The 24,248-nt window shown below is 44.1% G+C and overlaps 1 protein-coding gene across 1 annotated transcript in view; it reads right to left on the bottom strand.

Annotated features, from left to right (window-relative positions):
- The window catches only part of LOC145411804 (regulator of G-protein signaling 7-like), a 344,883-nt gene that overhangs the window by 129,708 nt on the left and 190,927 nt on the right, over positions 1-24,248 (bottom strand). Inside the window, exon 7 of the mRNA XM_080281748.1 lies at positions 20,105-20,203. Within this exon, the coding sequence (XP_080137874.1) occupies positions 20,105-20,203 (99 nt within the window). The remainder of the gene's footprint in view (positions 1-20,104; positions 20,204-24,248) is intronic.

The raw sequence follows: 24,248 nt of genomic DNA, 5'->3' as shown, positions 1-24,248 counted from the left end.
GGTTTATATCCAAGGGATGGTTGGGGTTTATTGCTCACGTAATGCCACTCAGGGATGAGTGAGGTTGGTCACTCTCATCTTAAATGTCAGGACCAACTACCTAGCCCTGGGCTCCTCCGCTCCTCATGGGGCAACGTAGGATTGGATGATGGATGGAAGGATGGATATATTTTTCCTAATGCTTCCGAACAATGAATATGGCATCAGTGGTCCCCCTGCCTGGCATAAACCCAAACTGTATCTCATCAATATTCACTCTTTCTCTAATCATACCTTCTAGAACTCTCTCCATTACCTTCGTTATCTGATCTAAAAGCTTTGTACCTCTATTATTTCTTTTTTCCAGGGCATCACCCTTCCCCTTGTACATATTCTCAATTACACTTTTCAGTCAGTCATCTGGGACAACATCCATCCATCATCTAATCCTATGCTGCCCCATGAGAAGCGTAGGAGCCCGGGGCTAGGAAAGTTGGTCCTGGCATTTAAGACGAGAGTGACCAGCCTCACTCATCCCTGAGTGGCATTACGTGAGCAATAAACCCCAATCACCCCTTGGAAATAAACCTTCACCAGCTCAATCTGATTAAAGCACCTTTATTACCCACTAAACCACCAGGAGCCAAAATTTGGTTATATGGTTACCAGTAAATGGTTTCCTGGTGTACAGGAAACCATTTGGCTTGTCACTCAGTGTAGAGTCACCCACAGGCAGAAGGAAGAGGAAAGAATGACACAAGAGGGAGTGTAAAGTCATCTGCAGGCAAAAGATGAAAGAATGAAGGAAAGAAAGACAGAAGAGGATGGATGGAAAGAAGGAAGGAGGATACTCATATATAATCATACTTATCACGTCAGTGACTATGGTCCTTTCACCACAAGAAGTCCGTTCAGGGTGGGGCCCACCTGGTGAATCACCTCTAGCGATGCTGCCAAATCAACCGTAGTACATGCCTCTCTCTCTCTCTTATTTCCCATTTATGTGCTATTTGAAATTGTTTTTTATATTCTGTATATAGTAAAGGAAGCTATATAGTACATTGAGTATCACTTTTTAGAATTATAACAACGATTTGAATGAATTCTACGACATGTGGCAGTGCTTTTTTCCCATGTTGCCACGCCGTAGACTTGCCAATTTGACCACCAATTATCGGATTATCACTGTCCCTACCTACCCCCATCCCACCTCTCTCTCTCTCTCTCTCCCTCTCTCTCGTCAATATAACAGAAAGTTCTGATGACGAAGAAGATTATGATTAAAGATCAGAGAGAGGATTAGGCCTACAGGGGAAACCTCTTAAAAATAAAACGCGCCCAGACTTTTACCTCATAAGTGGTGTGGAAAAAAAATTGAAAATAAATAATAAATATATACAATACAGTATATATATATATAGTATATATATAGAGAGAGAGAGAGAGAGACAGACAGACAGAGAGAGAGAGAGAGAGAGACGGGTGTGATGGGGGTAGGTAGGGAGAGTGATAATCCGATAATTGGTGGTCAAATTGGCAAAGTCGCACTCTGGGGAATTCCAAATTCTGCCACACCCTGAACGGACTTCTTGCTGTGAAAGGACCATAACCTCACTCCTTTATCTCCTGATGCCTTCAACATTTTGGCAGTCAATCCAGACACACCTGCTGCCTCCCCACCTGCATCCTGCTTATTACCTCACTCATAGTAGCAGCATCAATCCAAGGCCAAGGGCCAAACACTGGATCTGCAGGCTCCAAACCTTCCCTGTCCCAATCAAACTCCTCATTCAACACCCAACTATAATGTTCTCTCCATGTATCTTTAATATTCCCACTGTTCACCACTACCCTTCCTTCATCATTCTTCACACTGCTCACCTATAATATCCCAATTATCCTGCTTCACCTGATTGGCCACCTTAAATATCATATTCTTCCTTTCCACATGATTTAGGTTATCAAGTAAAAGCCTCTATGACTTAGACTTCACCCTGTATAACTGGCTTCTAGCCCTACGCTTGGCAGCCAAGTATTCCTCTTTGTTACCACCCTTCATCCATCCCTGGAAAGACCTTCTTTTCTCCATAACTGCAGCTTCTACACCCTCATCCCACCACCAAATTACTTTATATCTTGGTGGGCTTAGGAGTAAATGCAGATAAAACAAAAGTGATGATATCTAGGTTTGGTGGCGGTACTGTCAAAGACGAGGGAGAGTTGCCATGTGCAGTTTGCCACAAGGGCATGGGAAGTAATTCTATCTTGTGCAGTGTTTGTGACAAATGGGTGCACAAGAGATGTAGTGGTATCAGAGGTAGACTGCGAGATAATGCTGATTTTATGTGCACAGCGTGTCGGGGAGAGCAGGTGGAGATTGTCAGGCATGAAAGGATTGAACTTGCTGGTGAATCTCTTGAGTGTGTGGAAGAGTTTTGTTATTTGGGAGACATGCTGTGTGCTGGAGGTGGGGCTGGAGCTAGCTCTGTGGCTTGGGTGAGAAGTGGTTGGAAGAAGTTCAGGGAGCTCTTGCCTCTCCTGACATTGAGAGGGCTCTCCCTACGTGCTAAGGGGTCTTTGTATGCAGCATGTGTTAGGAGTGTACTGCTGTATGGTAGCAAGACCTGGGCAGTAAAGGAGGAAGATATTCGCCGGCTCAGACGTACAGAAAATGACAATGATCAGGTGGATGTGTAGTGCGTCCCTGCTTGCAAGGTCTGGAGGGGGGCTGGGTTTACGATGAAAGAGTTGAGAGGTAGGATGGGACTGGAGTGTATTGGTGTTGTGATGAGGAGAGGTAGATTGAGATGGTTTGGACATGTGGAGAAGATGGGGGATGATAATTGGGTGAGGAAGGTGAGAAGTGTTAATACTGGGGTTATTAGTGGTAGACCGAGAAAGACATAGGACGAGGTCATTAAGTGTGACCTTAGGGTTAAGGGACTGAACAGGAGGCTGCAATGGATCGTGCAGCGTGGAAAGCCGCCATTAGGTGACCAAGGCCGACGCATGCTAGCATGTTGGAGCCTTTAAAAACTAAACAAAATGGCTTCTCATCCAACCGCATACTATATCAGCAACTCTCGAGAGTTTGTTCTTGAGGGCTCTGTACTATTCTTTAATGCCTCTGTCAACAGCTCCCTGTTCAGATACCACTCTCCTCATCTTGCTATAGAAAGCACCCCTTATTGCTTGGTTTTCCAGCTTCCATATTTTCCTCCTAGGTGCATAAGTCCTCTTTTTCATCACTCACTCCTTAACCCTTTAACCGCGGGTATTGTTTTGGTCTGACTGTCCTCTCCCGCGGGGGTTTCAGCCAAATGTAAACAAACCTTTAAACCTTAATAACTCTGCACAGAATAAAGCTAGAGAAAAAAATAAGGTACCATTAGAAAGTACTAACCTTCAGCTTTCCATTGATGTAGGTTTCATGACTTTGTTGACTTTCACAGGACGGGCAGAGCCGTTAGAAGTGAGGGGTGTAAAATCACTATTTTACGCCCCACACACCAGTACCAAATGCCAACCACTCTCTCATAATAGTAATATAAACATATATGAACACTGTACATACGATAAACACCCACTCTGTGTTCACTGAGGTAGGTAAAGGGCACTTCACTGCGGCTGCGCCCGCTCTTCACTGCGGCTGCGCCTCACTTCACTGCGGCGTCACCCGCTCACTGACGTTTCAGGCAATCTCTTCATTATTTCTAACTTCTAATATTATTTTACATATAATCTGGGCAATATACATTATATTTACACTGCACTTATTACTATATTGCGTCACTGTCACATCACAGAATTACGCAAGTGCCGCAGAAGTACACAAGTGCCGCAGATTCTCTTATTACAATATTACTTATTATACTGGCCAATATTTACATATTTTTCTAGGCAAAATATCCCTTATTACTACATTATCCATTATACAATTATTGGTAAAGCACGTCACTGTCGCATCACTGTATATCACTGTCACTTTCAGTAACTCTGCACAGAATAAATCTAGAGCGAAAAATAAGGTACCATTAGAAAGTACTAACCTTCGGCTTTGCAATGATGTAGGTTTCATGATTTCGTTGTTATCACTGGATGGGCAGTGCCATTAGAAGTGAGCGATCTAAAATCACTATTTTTCGCTAACACACCATTACCTTCGCTCATACACCATTACCAAATGCCAACCTCATTCCGATAATAATACTATAAACATATATGAACACTGCACATACGATAAACACCCACTCTGTGTTCACTGAGGCAGGTAAAAGGCACTGTCATTACCCGCACTTCACTGCCACATCAGTGGTGTTGTAATCACTATTTTTCGCTCACACACCATTACCAAATGCCAACCTCATTCTGATAATAATACTATAAACATATATGAACACTGCACATACGATAAACACCCACTCTGTGTTCACTGAGGCAGGTAAACGGCACTGTAATTGCCCGCACTTCACTGCCGTATCAGCGGTGTTGTAATCACTATTTTTCGCTCACACACCATTACCAAATGCCAAACTCATTCTGATAATAATACTATAAACATATATGAACACTGCACATACGATAAACACCCACTCTGTGTTCACTGAGGTAAAAGGCACTGTAATTGCCTGCACTTCACTTCCACATCAGCAGTGTTGTCGCTCACACAGCTGGACAGATACTGATGCGTGTTTGGTCCGGGGTGGGGTGGGGGGCCCAGGGGGTGGGAGGTGGGGCCCCAGGGGGGGGAGGAGGGAGGTGGGGGTCGGCTGGAGTGAAAGAACTTAATAGCTACTCTCCCTTGAAACAACTGGTGCACGGAAAAAACGCGGGGTATTCAAAATATTCACAAACATTCGAGAATGACACCCGCGGTTTGGTCCAGTTTTGGCAATGTCATTCTGGAATGACACCCGCGGTTAAAGGGTTAAGTACCATATCATATATCAAAAATTTGTGCTGCTGCACACACTCCTAACTTCCTATAACTTTAATATCTCTCACTAAAATCCTATCAGCCCTCCTGACCAGGAAATAATCTGACTGCTATTTCCCCCAGACTCATACGTAGTAAACCTACTATCTCTTTTCCAAAAATGCGTGTTGCACACAATCATGTTCATTGCCTCCCCAAACTCGAGTATCCTTTCCCCTTCCTCATTTCTTGTACCATACGCGCATCCCCCATGTACTCCTTCATATCCTTGCGCTGCTTCACCTACATGACCCTTAAAGTCCCCACCCAAAACCACTATCTCATCGTCCCCCATACCACCTACTAAACGTATTAAGTCATCCCAAAATCTATCCTTCTCTACCTCATCCAAGCCTGCCTTTGCAGCACATGCTGATATAATTGCAAACATCATTCCACTGAACAAAATTTTCCCAACTAATATCCTATCGCTTACTCTCAAAACATTCATAACATATTTCACCCATATCTCTGCAACCAACACACCCACACCTCCATATCTGTCTGTCCCCCTCTGCCAACACAGCTTATAATAGTAATCCTTCCCAGCAATCTTTCTGGCTGATCCACCCCTGTACCAAACTTCCTGCAAACATCCCACATCCACCCATTCCTACTGAATGCCTCAACCACTTCCTCCTCTCTACCCCTTAAACTTTCTACATTCAGTGAACCCACTCTCATCCCCCTCGGTGATTTAATGCCTTAAACTTCCTACATTCAGTGAACCCACTTTCATCCCCCTTGGTGATATAATGTCCTCTGGCTTCCTTTGAAACTCACTCCTGTACTTGGTCATAGACGGTAATAATAAAGGGGGACAGACATGCCATAGGCCTCACCCACTGCACAGTCCCAGGTCCAGGCAATGGATCTGGAACCCCTAGCCCACCAGCTTTACCAGTGGCTGTGGCAATGGCCTTGGGGCACCCTGCCAGGACAGCTATAGGGACACCCTCCAAGCACGCCTTAGCACTGTAACTGCTCCGCCATTATGCACCCACTGATAGGGCAGCCTCCTGGGGTGCTACTCCCAGGTTCGGGCCCCTCTCAATTGGGCGGAAGTGGCAGCCTGTCCCTCTAGCACAGGTTCCAGCCCCATCTCGCCCTAGACCCATCATCTATGCCGGCGGAATCCCCGTCACACCTCCTCCCAAATGTCCGCCACTAGGTAGCGGGGGCAAAGTTTTCTGGCCGCATGGCCTTGCTGGCATCAACCCCTGTAACGTAGTGGGGTACGTTGTGTGATATGTAAAGCACATGTGGAGTAGTGCATGAGATACAGGAAATGTTTGGGTGCGTATGCTGATCTACTCTCCATATTAGTGTCACACTGAAAAGGTCACCAAAGGGGGATGGTTAAGGAAGCTAGTGAAACAGGAGCTCCAGCTCTCCCCATCACCAGCGTTCCCATTCCCCTCGGGAGTACCACCCTGCTCAGCCAGTGCTACTGCCTCCTCCCTTATCTATACCCTCTTATATCTATCTATCTGTATATATACATATATATATATAGTAATCACTCTAATAACCGAACGCCCAATAACCGAACATCCCCACTACCCGGACCTTATTGTCCTGGGATCCAACATTCCCAAAATGGTCCGAAAACCCAAAAAAATAAAAAATAAAAAAACGATTTTTTCCCGTCTGTAATTTGAACTTGCCGCGCGCGCCGTGGGAGAACATTGTTTTGGTGCGTCATTCCTCCGACGTCCGATAGAGCGCTGCTGCATCCTCTCCACTTCCTGCCTGTTTCTCACCGCGACTGGACCTAAGCCCTTCGCAATGGCTGCCCACGTGCTCGCTTTTGTGGTGGTGCCGTACCTGCTGCAGGGCCTCCTGCTGCTCTCGGGCCTCCTCTTAGTGTGTGTGATGATGGCCCCGCCACCTGAGAAAAGGAAGAGAGTGGTGTTGACTCTGGAAAAGAAGAGGGAGATATTGGAGAAAGCTGATGCGGGTTGGTCTTCTTCCCACATTCTCCGCGAGTACAACCTGGCCCGGTCGACTTTGTTCGATATTAAACGTTCCCGAGAAAAACTCATGCAGTACACGGCTGACTTCTCGTTGCGAAGCAAACGCAACGTGGAAAGGAAGGTTATGTTTACCCACAAGTTTGCAGAAATCGACCGATCCACGTTGATTTGGTACCGACAGCAACGTGCAGCTGGTGTGATGGTACGTGGAACGGAGCTGAAGGCTGCTGCTGAGAAGTTCGCAAGGCTTCACGACGCCCCAGACTTCAAGGCATCCGAGGGTTGGCTCTTCGCGTTCAAGTTGCGACATGGCCTTACTAACCGTAAAGCACATTGCGAAGCATTGGACACTAACGAGGATGGAGTTGACGAGTTTCGGCACAAGGTGAAAGGCTTGATCGACAGGGAGGGCCTAACTCTCGGTCAAGTCTACAATGCTGACGAAACTGGCCTATTCTATCGCTCGCTGCCAACGAACACTCTAGCCGAGGAGACGGAGAAGCGTGTACCTGGCCGCAAGCTCTCCAAGCAACGGATATCTGCTTTGTGTTGTGCCAGTGCTAACGCCATGCACCGGCTTAAGCCCGTTGTTGTTGGCCGTGCAAAGCAGCCTCGGTGCCTTCGTGGGGTGATGGATGTCCTTCCTGTCGTCTGGTACCATTCTTTGAAAGCATGGTTCACAGCTGTGATTTTCAAAGACTGGTTTCACCGTCACTTCGTCAAGGAGGTCATCCATTACCAGACGAAGACACTGGGAATCCCTCGCGACCAGGTAAAGGCTCTCCTTCTCCTCAACAATGCACCTGTCCACCCGTGCAACAAGGACTTGGTTGCTGAGAATGGCCGTATTAGGTGCATGTTTCTGCCACCTAATACGACTGCTCTCATTCAACCCATGGACCAAGAAGTGATCGTGGCAACAAACCGCCTGTACCGTCGGAAGTTCCTGGACGAGGTGATGGTTGTTCTCGAGGAAGAGGACGAGCACAGGGAAGGACGTGACACACGAGGCAAGCGGACTTTGGAAAACCTTCGCCACTACAACATCAAGTCTGCGCTGTACAACTGGGCTAGTGCATGGAAGGAAGTCCCTGTGAAAACCCTTGAAAATGGTTGGTCTCGTCTGCTTCTCGGAACGGATGTGGAGTACGATTTTCTAGGGTTTGACGTGGATGACTTCCATGCACGGCTACGTACGCACGGCGACGATGTTGATGTGGACAATGTTCATGAGTGGTTGGATGACGACGAAGGCGATCCTGGGTATCATACGTTGTCTGATATCGAGATCGCGTCTTCGGTTGCTGGTGTCAGTACCGAACTTGAAGATTCCGACGACGAAGGGGACGATGATGCGGACTCCTCTCAGCAGGACACTACTCCAGCCATCCCCAAGCTGAGCGCACTCCGGGAACATCTAGAGTTCGTCCTAGACTACCTGGAACACCCGGACTGCGACAGGGAGATGGGGCCCTTGGGACTCGGGGAGGAAGTGAGTGCTTTCAGGCAGTGCATCATCAATCGCCAGAATCGTCGGTCCTTGCGTCAGTCAATGATTGACAGTTTTTTCAGGCCCGTGACCCCCGCTGTGCCCAGCCCTGGCTCCACTCCGTTGCCTCCCCAAGACAAGCCCTCATGCTCCGAGCCACAGCCCAGCACATCAGCCACGGTGGAGTCACCGCTCGACGTGAGTTTGCGGCTTTCCTCAGAGTCCTCTGCAGTGGGTACGCCATCACCACGACCCAGCGATGCACCCCTTGGTCGCCTGCCAGTGATATTCTTGGACTCTGACAGTGAATAAACAGCAAGAACTTCTCCACTAGACCACACGGGAATTTTGAGTGTTGTGCAGTGAAAAAAACGGTGTGTTGTGTTAAGGTTTTCGAGTTGAGAGAAAAGACTCAGTGGAACCAAATTTAACGAAAATAGACTTCTTTGTTTTGGCTTTGGAAATTTTGAAAAGATTGGGAAAAGTTAATGTGCAACACTAAATTGAAATGGAGCATTATTTGGACTACAGTGAACACTGTGAAGAGAACGGACTTCTGTGTGTTATTGACTAAGTTCAGTGCAAGACTTCAGGAAGAGTGTACTGCAAGTGCTTCAGGAAATTGTTCTTACTGTCAGAGTCCGAGAGGAGGTGGTTATTCATCGAGCTGGCCAGGGACTTGCTGTAAGTAGCCAGAATGTTTCATACTGTACTTTTTTCCATACTATACTTACCAGAATGTTTCATACTGTACTTTTTTCCATACTATACTTACCTCATGCATGTGCAGCAGCAATGTGTTTTTCTGAGTTAGGCTAGGTTAGGGTCCATAAGTACCAGAATGTTTATTAATGTATGAACATACTTCTAAACCCTCATTTTATGTTTCTTTTGCATTTATTTCATTCATTTATGTGCCTTATTGATGTGATTTGGGTGTTAAATAAATGCTATGCATGTCCAGAGGGAGTTGTATAGGTGTTTCTCTGAGTTAGGGTCCATAAGTACAAAGTCCATAAGCTGGGGCCCAATATCCGGACAAAATCAATAACCGGACCTACCAATGGCTCTATTACGTCGGATAGTGGAGTGATTACTGTATATACTGTATATATATATATATATATATATATATATATATATATATGCTGTATATTATATAACTCAAGAAGCATTGTTCTAAAGTCAGTGATCAACTAAAGAACATGACTTGATGGCCTGCTTGAGATTAATGGCTGTATGATGTGACGAATGCTATCTATCTATCTATCTATTGCCAGACGCCTCAATCCCGTTTGGGGTGGCCACAAACAAATCGCCTCCAAGTCGCCCTGTTCCCTGCCATTTCACTGCCCTGCTCCCAACTCACACCCCCCTCTCTCATATACCTCTCCACCCCATCCCTCCATCTCATCCTCGGCCTCCCCCTCCCTCTTCCCCCCTCCACCTCACTCACATACACTCTCTTCGTCAGTCTTTCACCCTCCATCCTCTCCACATGGCCAAACCACCTCAGTGTGTTCCTCATAACGCTTCTTATCACGAATGCAATAACTGATTTTGATGCTAAAGCAGTCATACTGTTCTGCAAAAGCCAATGTTCAAGTGAGTGTAAGTAGTGCTGGAGTTGGTTTGCTGCACGGAGAAAAGTTAAAAGGTGAGGGTTAGGACTGTGTCCTATAGGACACCATTGGGAAGTACTCTGAATCTGGACCTTTGAATCAGAGTGTGTACTTGGGCTTCTCTGCCTGAAATGAAGTTGGCATACTATTTCTTGTCACTGTCTCGCATTTTTTTGTTCAAGATATCGTTGATCATGATATGCCTTTGTAATATGCCAAAAGCTTTGTCTCATGTACTGCTGTTGCTGTGTTTTTAATGGTGGTTGTTTTTTGTCAATACCATCTACAGCTGCATCAATTTAGGAAGGTGTGTGGGTTGTAATTATACCCATGTACAGAAATAAAGGTGATCAAAAAGTGAATGTGAAAAACATCATGGTACAAGCATGTTTAGTGCAGTAGGAAAGGTTTATGGAAGATGGTAAGGACTATGTCAGAGAGGCTGGTGAGTGATGAACAGGGTGGTTTAAGGTGTTGTATGAGATACATGGATCAAATATCTGCAGAAACGTATGGTGAAGAAAGTGCCTGAAAAAGACTATAAGGTATTTATGGACCTAGAAAATGTGTACACCTGGGTAAACAGAGGGACTGTGGAAGGCTTTGTGTATGTTGAATGTGAATGGGAAGTTAATGAATGCTATTAACAGATTCATGACGGTAGTAAAGCTTGTGTAAGGGTTCGTGGATGTCTGAGTGAGTGCTTTAATATCAGCACTGGAATGAGATAACCAAATGTATTGACTCCATGGCTATTCAATATGTGTATGGATGGAGTCATGAGAAAAGTGATGCAGAGAGGATGAGTTCAGTAATGAATAAAGTCTGAAGCACCTAACAATGATGCTGTGCTACTTGTCAATAATCAACAAGATTACTGCAGACTGGGACAGAGTTCTATTGATGTCTGTGCACAACATACTTTGAAAGTAAATGCTGATAGGAGTTATGTGACGGCTTGTGAACGAGGTGACTCTCTCTGTGATATGCTGATGAATGGAGAGTGACTTGAACCACTAAGGAGTTTAAGTACCTGGATGTGGTGACAGAGATGAGAGGTAAATGTGAAAATGATGTGGAAAGTTGAGAAGCAGAGGGAAAAATGAAGTGGTGCTTTGTTGTCGTTGTTGGGACCTCTAGCTCATCTGGTGGACTGCAGGCTGAAACTGTCCTTCTCCTGTAGTCCACCATGCATCCTTCAGGGGACAGGGAGGGAGCTGAGTAACATTTGTATGAATGGACTGCATAGTCATACAGTTATGTTAGTGCCATCATGGGAAGGCATCCTTCTCCAGCACCTGCTGATGCTATTAACGCTTCAATACACACAGATGACCGAGTGTGGTGGCTCCAATTGCATGAGGGAATTTTAGTGCTCAAATTAACCTTTGGGTGTGAGACTTTGGTAGGATGTGAATACCAAATGCCAAGATTTGCAGCAGTGGAAATTGGATTATTGAGGAAGGTGTGTAGAGCTCAGAAAGTGAATGGGTCAAGAAATAATGTGATTCAGGACAGACGCAGAGTAATAAAATCTGTGGACAATACAGATGAAGGCAGAGGCCTTGGATATTATGGTCAAATGAAGAGAATGGGTGCAAATACAGTGCTGAAACAAGGGTATATACAGTAGAACCTCTCTCATTCGGACTATATGGGGGGAAGGGTTGTCCGAATTAGCAGAATGTCCGGACCATCAGGGTAATCCCCAGTTCATACCAAAAACTATCTACATATGGTATGTTTGTTAATTATTAACATATGTGGCATTTTTTGAGTTTTTCTTTTATTTTCACCACAGTCACTGTTTGTAACATCAAATTTTAAAGCAAACTGTCTAATTTTATCTTTGTTTTTCTTGATGTCCGACACAGTTTGTTCGGCGATACCAAACTCGTTCATGAGCTTTCCTGGAGGAACACCAGCCTCTAGTTTATCCAGTATTTTCACTTTATATGCAATACTTAGTGTTACATACTTCCTTTTAACACCTTTATTCATTGCAGAAGCTACACTTGCATTAACCCCTTAACCGCGAGGCGTCACTTTCGTGACGCTTGGGAGCAAGGGATCATACCACGGGGCGTCGCTCTTGTGATTCTGTGTTATTTTGAATTCACCCGGGCTTCCAAGTGGGGGCTTGTATCATCTATCAGTACTGCCAATGTCCAACACTAGTCAGCACTCCTAATCTCATCTGTACTCCCATCCATTGTTGACAATTTAGCCATTTCTCCCCATTCTTGACTCCTCTCCCAACCCCCCCTCCATTACCCTATCCTCTCGCCTGCCCGGCCGTGCTACGCTAAGTAAATCTTCCCTGGAATTTTTCACTGATTTCATCCATTGAAATAAGCCCTATGCCCTATTCTTATACCAAATAATATATACAAGAAAGAAATAAGGTAAGTGAGAGTGCCATACACCTGGAATTGGCTAATTATCACCTGACAACACCTCACGTGCACTCATTCGCTAATTTTCGCTGTTTATTTCCCCTTGAAATATGCCATATAATCTATTTTCGTAATAAATATACATATAAGGAGGGAAGGGAGAAGCCTAAGTGATATTTACATTCACCTGGAACTACCTAAATTATAATGTATTGTCTAGATTTCCTGCCAATCATTTCACTGCTATAAATTAGCTGTCTCAAGAGGTCAACGTTGGTAGTAATGAATTTCCCTAGGTAGGCCACAACCCCGGCCCACCCTTAACAGTTCACTCTCATCTTCCCCCCCCCATGCAAATGGCCCTGTGACCTTTACCCCCTACTAAACCTCGTGTGGAGAGAGGTAAAGGGCTGACAATTGATAAAAGAGTGACTACGATCTTTCTATTGAGTAAAACAGTGCAAGTGGAATTGTAAATAATGTGTAAATAATGCGTAAACAGCAAGTGAAAGTAATGAATGTAATTATACGTGAACAGTGGAAAATAGTTTTATAAGTTACTTCAAGTGACAGTGCATAACACAGTGTAAATAAAACAGAAATGTAAACAACGTAAATAAAATAGAGAACGTAAACAGAAATGTAAATGAGTGGTATTACAGTAATCCCTCTAATATCCGGACGCCCAATAACCGAACATCCCCACTAACCGAACCTTATCGTCCTGGGATCAAACATTCCCAAAATGGTCCGAAAATCCAAAAAAATTGGAAAAAAAAAATCGATTTTTTGTCGTCCGTAATTTGAACTTGCCGCGCGCGTCGCGTGAGAGCATTGTTTTGGTTCGTCATTCCTCCGACGTCCGATAGAGCGCCGCTGCATCCTCCCCACTTCCCGCCTGTCTCTCACCGCGACAAGACCTACGCTCTTCGTCATGGCTGCCCACGTGCTCGCTTTTGTGGTGGTGCCGTACTTGCTGCAAGGCCTCCTGCTGCTCTCTGCCCTACTCTTAGTGTGTGTGATGATGGCCCCGCCTCCTGAGAAAAGGAAGAGAGTGGTGTTGACTCTGGAGAAGAACGGAGATATTGGAGAAGGTTGATGCGGGTTGGTCTTCCTCTCGCATTCTCCGCGAGTTCAACCTGGCCGGTCGACTTTCTTTGATATCAAGCGTTCCCCGAGACAAGCTCATGCAGTACCACGGCTGACTTCTCGTCGAGAAGCAAACGCAATGTGGAGAGGAAGGTTATGTTTACTCCCAAGTATGCAGAGATCGACCGCTCCACGTTGATTTGGTATCGACAGCAACGTGCAGCTGGTGTGATGGTACGTGGAACGGAGCTGAAGGCTGCTGCTGAGAAGTTTGCAAGGCTTCACGACGCCCTAGACTTCAAGGCATCCGAGGGTTGGCTCTTCACGTTCAAGTTGCGACATGGCCTTACTAACCGTAAAGCACATGGCGAAGCATTGGACGCTAACGAGGATGGAGTGGACGAGTTTCGGCACAAGGTGAAAGGCTTGATCGACACGGAGGGCCTCACTCTCGGTCAAGTCTATAACGCTGACGAAACTGGCCTATTCTATCGCTCGGTGCCAACGAACACTCTCGCCGATGAGACGGAGAAGCGTGTACCTGGCCGCAAGCTCTCCAAGCAACGGATATCTGCTTTGTGTTGTGCCAATGCAAACGGCATGCACCGGCTTAAGCCCGTTATTGTTGGCCGTGCAAAGCAGCCTCGGTGCCTTCGTGGGGTGATGGATATCCTTCCTGTCGTATGGTACCATTCTTTGAAAGCATGGTTCACAGCTGTGATTTTCAAAGACTGGTTTCACCATCACTTCGTCAAGGAGGTCATACATTACCAGACGAAGACACTGGGAATTCCTCGCGACCAGGTAAAGGCTCTCCTTCTCCTCGACAATGCACCTGCCCACCCGTGCGACAAGGACTTGGTTGCTGAGAATGGCCGTATTAGGTGCATGTTTCTGCCACCTAATACGACTGCTCTCATTCAACCAATGGACCAAGGAGTGATCGTGGCAACAAAGCGCCTGTACCGTCGGAAGTTCCTGGACGAGGTGATGGTGGTTCTCGAGGAGGAGGACGAGCGCAGGGAAGGACGTGACACTCGAGGCAAGCGGACTTTGGAAAACCTTCGCCGCTACAACATCAAGTCTGCGCTGTACAACTGGGCTAGTGCATGGAAGGAAGTCCCTGTGAAAACTCTTGAAAATGGTTGGTCTCGTCTGCTTCGTGGACCAGATGTGGAGTACGATTTCCTAGGGTTTGACGTGGATGACTTCCATGCACGGCTACGTACGCACGGCGACGATGTTGATGTGGACGATGTTCGTGAGTGGTTGGACGACGACGAGGGCGATCCTGGGTATCAGACGTTGTCTGATATCGAGATCGCGTCTTCGGTTGCTGGTGTCAGTCCCGAACTTGAAGATTCCGACGACGAAGGCGATGATGATGCAGACTCCGCCCAGCAGGACACTACTCCAGCCATCCCCAAGCTGAGCGCACTCCGGGAACATCTAGAGTTCGTCCTAGACTACCTGGAACACCCGGACTGCGACAGGGAGATGGGGCCCTTGGGACTCGTGGAGGAAGTGCGTGCTTTCCGGCAGCGCATCATCAATCGCCAGAATCGTCGGTCCTTACGTCAGTCAACGATTGACAGTTTTTTCAGGCCCGTGACCCCCGCTGTGCCAAGCCCTGGTTCCACTCCGTTGCCTCCCAAGACAGGCCCTCATGCTCCGAGCCACAGCCCAGCACATCAGCTACAGTGGAGTCACCGCTCGACGTGAGTTTGCGGCTGTCTTCAGAGTCTTCTGTAGTCGGTACGCCATCACCACTACCCACCGATGCACCCAGTGATACTCTCGGGCTCTGACAGTGAATAAACAGCAAGAACTTCTCCACTAGACCACACGGGAATTTTGAGTGTTGTGCAGTGAAAAAAACGGTGTGTTGTGTTAAGGTTTTCAAGTTGGGAGAAAAGACTAAGTAGAAAAGAAATTTAACGTAACTAACCTTCTTTGTTTTGGCTTTGGAAACTTAAAAAAACTTGGGAAAAGTTAATGTGCAACACTTAAATTTAATGGAACATTATTTGGACTAAAGTGAACACTGTGAAAAGAACGGACTTCTGTGTGTTAGTGACTAAGTTCAGTGCAAGACTTCAGGAAGAGTGTAGTGCAAGTGCTTCAAGAAATCGTTCTTACTGTCAGAGTCCGAGAGGAGGCGGTTATTCATCGAGGTGGCCAGGGACTTGCTGTAAGTAGCCAGAATGTTTCATGTTGTACTATTTTCCATACTATATTTACCAGAATGTTTCATATTGTATTTTTTCCCATACTATACTTACCAGAAAGTGTCATACTGTACTTCTTTCCATACTAAACTTACCTCATGCATGGGCAGTAGGAATGTGTTTTTCAGAGTTCGGTTAGGTTCGGTTAGGTTAGGTTCGGTTAGAGTCCATAAGTACCAGAATGTTTATTAATGTATGAACATACTTCTAAACCCACATTTTATGTGTCTATTGCATTTATTTCAGTCATTTATGTGCCTTATTGGTGTGATTTGGGTGTTAAATAGGTGCTATGCATGTCCGGAGGGAGTTGTATAGGTGTTTCTCTGTGTTAGGGTCCGTAAGTACAAGTCCATAAGCTGGGGCCCAATATCCGGACAAAACCAATATCCGAACCTACCGATGGCTCTATTGATCCGGATATTGGAGTGATTACTGTATAAGAATACGAGTATATACCCTAGGAGTAATGAAAGTGAAAGTTTCACTCTAGCATGTCTGAATACTATGAGTTATGAGAGTGAAGGTGAAAGTGACATTCACTCTCAATGCTAGTATACAGGACGAGAAAGTGAATGCTACGTATTTTACTGAAAGAAATTGAATCCCTACAGTGACAATAAACTAATACTACTGAAGGAAACTTATGGATATAGACTGTAGATATATCTAAGTGTTATATAGTAATAGAAATATAAAGTGTGAGGGGTTTTATGAATAATAAATGACAGAGTACCAAGAGCGAACTAGCGCAAGTGCGACGGTCAGACGCGCTCGTAATTTTCATTGCTTTCACAGTGGTTTTTTTTTTTGGAGTATGGATCCCAAACTACTTGAAAATCATAGAGTAGTGTTTATAGTGTTAATATCTGGCTGTGGTAATCATATTACGGGTTGTTGGGAAGTGTAAAGTGGAGACTTCGTTACCCAACTTCAGAGGTCTCCACAAGTCCTACGGTAACCGACGAAGGCTCAACAAACATTCCAGGAGAAAGCTGAAGGTATGTGCCATAAGCATATGTAATTTTAATATTCTAGGACTAATAACTGATTTTTGGCAAATATTTTTTGAGAGTCTGTCGGAGACCGAATAACCCCGCGGCACACGCAAAACATTGGTAAACATGCCCGCGGTGTTGGGGTTAAGGGGCATGGTAAGGAGGAATAACTTTTGAAATACAGCGTAAAAATATAAATGGTTGGTGAACTAGTTGATGGAACGAATGCTAGCGTGTGTTTAAACAGGCACCCATGTTTCAACCTAGCGTGATCCGAGACTAAACAAATGACGATCACTTTCCGCGCCGATACTGAATATGACTTTAGAATTACTTTCAACATATTTCTGGAGCTTATTATATTTAAATTTTGTCCGAATTAACAGAAATCCAGATCAAAGGGGTCCGGACCAAAGAGGTTCTACTGTACAAGTAAGTTTAAAGATGGAAGCATGGTAGGTGAAAGCAAACAAATATGGTTAAACAGTGTGTGAGAAAACAAGATACAGTGCGTCCTCGATAAACGAAAGGGATAGGGACCGAAAAATCTTTCGTAATTCGAAATTTCGTACATCGGAACAATTTTCCCCAATGAAATATACACAGAATGGGGGAGATGGGTTCCAGGACCCCCTCGGACCCCCCACCTAAACTTTACCCCTCCTATTTTGAAGTAAGTAACACTTGTAGAGGTAAGTAATACCTGTAGACGTAGAGAACGAGGTGGCCATTTTCTTGTACATCTCCTTTTCCTTGGTCACAATCCCAAAGGTGCAAGCTGCAAGGCCTAGAGCACGCTCAATCTACGAGACTCCCTGCTCCTCGCCGTGGCATCTTATAATTTCCAATTTCCTCTCCAAAGTTAGAGTACAGTGCTGCTTCTTCTTTGCAGCGGGCTCCCCCGATGCTGGAGATAATGCTGGGTGCTTGGGAGGCATGTCTAAACAGTATGAAAAGGTGTAAAGCTGCAAAAATATCCTCACGTAAAGTGAAGCTACAATCGCCATCAAAACATGGACGATTCGCACCCATGACGATTCCCTGTCATTCTATACATATATTTAATATTATCTGATTAATACTATAATAACTAATTTCATGGGGAACTATCAACAGTGTAGAATTTGGATATTATTTATAATTTCCACTTGTAGTCAATACCCTGTAATTAACTTGCTTCTGCCTCGCTGTAGTCGACTTTGAATTATAATTTGGCGTCTCCCATAGCTGTCTTCAGTAATTTTTATTGTAATTTTTGGATGCAGTAGGCTGAGATTGATTGATTAGCTGAGAATGTATACGTAATGTGAAGATTATTCATATAATTTTAGAGTATGTCTATCATTCACTTGGGGTTTTTAGGCATTTACATAAATGCCAATGTCTTATATGTAGCCTTATGTTAAACAACGAAGTGAAACATCGTACGTCACCTGATTGACTTTTCAATACATTTATATTTTTTTCCATTAATACCAACTATTTGATACCATATTTTACATTTATTATAAATAGAATAAACCACCATCTCCTTTATAACTCATATAACTCGAAAACTGATATACTTGCTAAATAAACTGATATGTAAATAAATGACAGGGAATCATTGTGACAGCGAATTGTCCCGAAACCGTGGACTCAACTGAGAAGCGTGTAAAAAATTGTTTATCAAAGAGGGGTTAGTTTGTTTCCTCGTCACAAGCGAGCGCCCATTTTGAAATATTCGTATTTCCTTTCGTATCACTTTTCGTATACTGAGACAGATACTTTTGTACTGTGGAATTTGTCCTATATTCATCGCTTTCGTAACATCAAAAATTCGGACTTTGGGTTTTCGTTTATCAAGGAATCACTGTGTAGAGGTTAATAAGGTTAGGTAACAGACACAAGATCGAACTGACTGAATTAATTTTGTACTGAGGGGCCCCTGACAAGGGTTGGAACTCCTTTTAACCTAACATTCATTGGACTGACTGACAGATATTTTGAAGTGCATATGTGTGGAAAGCTATGTCTGTGAGGTGGAATCAGGATTCCACAAAGTTGAATGATGAGTAAATGTGTGATCTATTTCACTGGGTAAGGTACTGTTTACTTATATTCACTCACATTTATTTCTTTTCTTGTTTTCAGGATCATCTTTGGATTGGAAACGAGGTCAGGATGATGACGATGATGATGATGACTGATGAAGGATGAGATTTATGATGATGACTGATGATGATGATGACGATGACTGACTGACTGACTGGTGGTGGTGGCTGAATGCCTAGGTCTAATATGATGTTGAGAATCAGGCACAGGAATGTGGTGGTGTTATTCTTAAAGATCAGTCATGACTCTGAATGATGTGGAAAACAGATACTGATCTACATGGTGATAGAATATTGTGATTTGCTTGGCTTGATTATTAGGATGGTAGCATTTCAAATATCAGAGATTTAGTTGTGAGTCCAAGAAAAACTGAAGATGTATGTGAGGATGTTTGTTGCAATGGGACCTGGATGTTTACATGAGTTTGTATAAATATAAAATGTAAGGGTATGTACTAAGCAGATCTCAGGTCAAGGTTTTAGGCATATTAATACCTACAACCTTGACCATTACCAGTATGCCATTGTGCCCAAAGCTCTGGTTCTAATCAAAAGCTATTTTACATATAACAGTAGAGATGTACAGTAGTTGATAGTGTTGTCTCAAACTCATCCGAACATGAACCCAGTGGACCGCCGGCTGAAGATGCCTTTCTGCTGCAGTTCACCATCCTCCTCTGAGGAGTGAGGAATTAAAGGGAATTTGTATAACTGGGATGCAGAACCATCTGTTTATACTAGTGCCATCATGTGAAGGCTTCTCTCTCCACCACCTGCCACTGCAGATAAGTATGAAAATGTACCTGATGTTCTGACCAGGTACAGTATATCAGTATGTATTAAATATTAAAAGTTCAAAAGCACCAGACAGAATGACAAAGTACTGAGATATGTGCAAGTGTGAGGTGTATCAACACTGACACTTCATTGCACATCCTAATCACTTATTATTAAACAGTGGTGTGCTAAAAAAAAAAAAAAAAAAAAAAAAAAAAAAAATGTCCTACACTGATTAACACCTATTTAGTTAAATATGAGTTAAATGGAAGCATATTAAACTATAAACTATGTGTGGTAAAGTCCCAAATTCATTTAAAAAAAAAAAAAAAAAAAAAAAAAAAAAAAAAAGCTCCCAGCTTCACTCTCCTTCACCCAAATATGTCCTTTAAATGTCTGTGAACCCCACTCCAATCACATACTCTACCTAAAACTCATCTCTCTTTACCAATTTAATCCCTCCCATATCTAAGGTGACTTACCATTGGTCTGTGAACATCCCAGAAGGCTCTCTCTTGTGAATCAAGGACTTTGCGTTCTAGTTTGTCTCTCTTCTTGTCCACTTTGCTCTGAGCCTCAGCCTGTGATAGTAATAAAAGATAGCTAATGTGAATTATCCAGACATTTTTAATGTCTTCTTACTAATGATTTCAAATGCTATTAATTTGTTGTTCAATATCACAACACTGGCCATCATCCTATTTGCACTTTGAATCAAGTAATATACAAGATACCATATGAAAATAAAGCAGATATGCAGGTTCCAGACTATAAAATAAAAACTGCACTCAAAACAGAGAAAATATTATTAATTATATGTACAAAGGATAAAGAAATTATTGCACAGGAGGGCCTCGATTTTATACGTACTGATCAAAACAGCTCAGGATGTTCCATTTCGTTTTCATTTTTAAAGGCTCCAACATGCTTGCATGCATTGGCCTTGGTCACTTAATGGCGGCTCTGCATGCTGCATGATCTCTAGCAGCCTCCCTGTTCAGTCCCTTATCCCTAAGATCATGCTCAATGACTTAATCCTAGGTCTTTTTTGGTCTACCTCTCACAACCCTACCCCTAACGTTATCGCTTCTCACCTTCTGCACCCAACCGTCATCCCCCATCTTCTCCACACGCCCAAAGCACCTCAATCTACCTCTCCTCATCACAACACCAATACATCCCAGTCCCACCCTAGCTCTTACTCTTCCATTGTAAACCTGGCACCCCCCAGGTCTCGCACTCATGGATGAACTGCATATCCAACTAATCATTGTCATTTCTGTACACTTGAGCCTGCAAATATCCTCTTCCTTTACTGCCCAGGTTTCACTACCATACAGCATTACACTCCACACACATGCCGCATACAAAGATCCTTTTGCACAGAGGGAGAGCCCTCTCACTGTCAAAAGAGGCAACAGCTCCCTGAACTTCTTCCAACCACTCCTCACTCTTGCCACAGAGCTAGCTCCAGCCCCACCTCCAGCACTTAACATGTCTCCTAGATAACCAAACTCTTCCACACATTCGAGACTCACCAGCAAGATCAATTCTTTCACATCTGAAAATCTCCACATGCCCTCCCCGACACACTGCACACATGAAATCAATATTATCTCCCAGTCTACCTCTAATACCACTACATTTCTTGAGCATCCATTTATCACAAACACTGCAGACATGTTGTGTGCTGGAGGTGGGGCTGGAGCTAGCTCTGTGGCTAGGGTGAGAAGTGGTTGGAAGAAGTTCAGGGAGCTCTTGCCTCTCCCGACATTGAGAGGGCTCTCCCTACGTGCTAAGGGGTCTTTGTATGCAGCATATGTTAGGAGTGTAATGCTGTATGGTAGTGAGACCTGGGCAGTGAAGGAGGAGGATATTCGCTGGCTCAGACGTACAGAAATGACAATGATTAGGTGGATGTGTGGTGCGTCCCTGCGTCCAAGGTCTGAGGGGGCTGGGTTCACGATGGAAGAGTTGAGAGGTAGGATGGGACTGGAGTGTATTGGTGTTGTGATGAGGAGAGGTAGATTGAGATGGTTTGGACATGTGGAGGGGATGGGGGATGATAATTGGGTGAGGAAGGTGAGAAGTGTTAATATTGGGAGTGGGGTTACGAGGGGTAGACGGAGAAAGACATGGGACAAGGTCATTAAGTGTGACCTCAGGGTTAAGGGACTGAACAGGGAGGCTGCAATGAATCGTGCAGCATGGAGAGCCGCCATTAGGTGACCAAGGCCGACGCATACAAGCATGTTGGAGCCTTTAAAAACGAAACAATACAAAACGAAACTGCACAAGATGGAATTATCCCATGCCCTTGTGGCAAATTGCACATAGCCACTTTCCATCTTCTTTGACAGTACTGCCACCAGCTCTAGATACCAACACCTTTGTTTTATCTGCATTTACTCTCAAGCTCTTGTATCCCATACCATCCCTCCACTTCCTAAATCTTTCCTCCACCTCCCTTTTATTTTCTGCAATAAACACCAGATCTTCGACATACTACACCTCCCAAGGAAGTCCATTTCTGGGATTGCGTAAGAGGGCTTCAGGTACCATGATAAACAACAAACAACAAGGGTCTCAAGACTGACCCCTGATGCACACCAACATTCACAGAAAACTCATCACTCAAATTTCCATTCACTCTTACCTGGGTGTGAGTACCCACATACATAGCCATAACCACCCTAACCAGCCACTCCTTGATCCCATGCTTTCTCATTGACCACTTCACCACCTCCCTAGGGACTCCGTCAAAGGCCTTCTCCAAGTCAACAAAAACAAAGTACAGATCCCTTTTCTTTCCTATATATTTTTCTTGAAGCTATCAAACAATGAATATGGCATCAGTGGTCCCTTTGCCTAGCATAAACCCAAACTGCATCTCATCAGTATTCACTCTATCGCTAAACATACCTTCTAGAACTCTCTCCATTACCTTCATTAACTGGTTCCATGAAGATTAAATTTTTATAATCTAAATATTGTCATGATTACGGTAATGACTAGACAGTGTTACAAGAATGCAGTCCAGTACATCTTCACAAAAGCATGTTTAACAACATGGAATGGAATCATCAGGCATTTTTGCTACAGTATAGCCATATTTGCAGTGACATACTGCTTGACACAGAATGAGCACCAAGACTTGTTTTTATCCACTGTATAAGGTTGTCCGAATCACCTGCCCAACAGGGAATGAAAAAAATTACCGGTATTTTTCCAATCAACTTGGTAATAAGTTCTCTTCTGGGTGACTGTTCCTCTCTAGGGACTTCAACAGCTACTCTCCTAGTTTACTCCTTAGAAGTTTACACACTTCAATATTATCTCCTTTCTTTTTATAAACCGGAGTGATTGTACACTTCTGCTAATCTCCTGGCATCCTCTCTTCAACCGACACACATGGTACAGTAGTAAATCTTATGCTTTGCCATCTTGGACCAGTGCCTTCACCATTTCTATTTAAACCTCTGAGGGTTCAAATGCTTTACTTTCTTCAATTTTCCCAATACTCTCTTGAGTTCTACTTCTTGTATTTGTATAATATGGTGTACCATCTTTTCACCCTCATCAAGTTCACCTCTCTCATTTTCTGTTGGGTACAGTAACTCTCAAAATATTTCCGCCATCCATCTTTTACACCCTATTCCTCCTAAAAGATGTTGTCATTCAAATCCCTAATCTCTTCTCATGTAACTGTTTAGTTACTCGTCTAGCCCTTTTTATTTTGTATATATTTTAATTCTCTCTCTCTCCCTCTCTCATCAGGCTTTCATATGCCTCTTGTGAAGTCTCATCTCAAGCCCTATGTACAGATTTCTTTACTTCCTTGTTTACACTGTCCTTATATCAGCATTACTCTTCTTTGTCTATTCTTTAACCCATAAAGACTGCAATTCTCCCACTCTGTCTGGCCCTAGAACTGCATTTAGGGTCCAATTTTTCAACTTTCACCAAGGTAAATTTTGGCCTTATGGATTTCAAGAGTTTGATTTTACATTCCAGAAAATGCATATTTCACTTTCATATGTCTAATGGTTACTGCACTATTGACTGTCAAAGAACATCAAACTAAAAATTGTTACCCCTTAGTGAGAGAGAGAGAGAGAGAGAGAGAGAGAGAAAAAAAAAATTGCATCAAAAAAATTTTAGTCTCAGAGATTGGAAGAGCTTGGTTTTACACACCAGAAAATGTACATTTCACTCTCACATGTCTAGTGGTTACCACACTGTCAATTGTCAAAAATAAAAAAAGCCACCTCTTACTATCAGTGAGAATGGGATGACATAAGGGGGAATGGGGAGGTGGAGGGAGTGTGCGGTGGCATCAGGAGGGGAAGGGGGGGAAGAGAGGGAATATGCCTGTCACACACAGCCAATACAGTCTACAGGGAGTCTGGCGAGTGATTTGGGTGGGAGGAGACACTGAAGACAGGGCCCAATGGAGCAGAGGGAGGTGGAGAAATGATGGGGGACAGGATCCTCCCCTACTGCATCTAGAGGGAACAAATCAGGCCAGACACCATCAGATACAGTCACTGCTCGCATAACTCATGATCCCAGAGTGCGATTCTCACATAACACGGGAGGTGCCATTTTGTGTCCCAAAAATGTCAC

This window comes from Coenobita brevimanus, chromosome 91, assembly GCF_032717465.1.
Source record: "Coenobita brevimanus isolate Jiangsu-jjx chromosome 91, ASM3271746v2, whole genome shotgun sequence".
NCBI classification, from domain to species: domain Eukaryota; kingdom Metazoa; phylum Arthropoda; class Malacostraca; order Decapoda; family Coenobitidae; genus Coenobita; species Coenobita brevimanus.
This window is presented reverse-complemented; position numbering and strand designations above follow the sequence as displayed.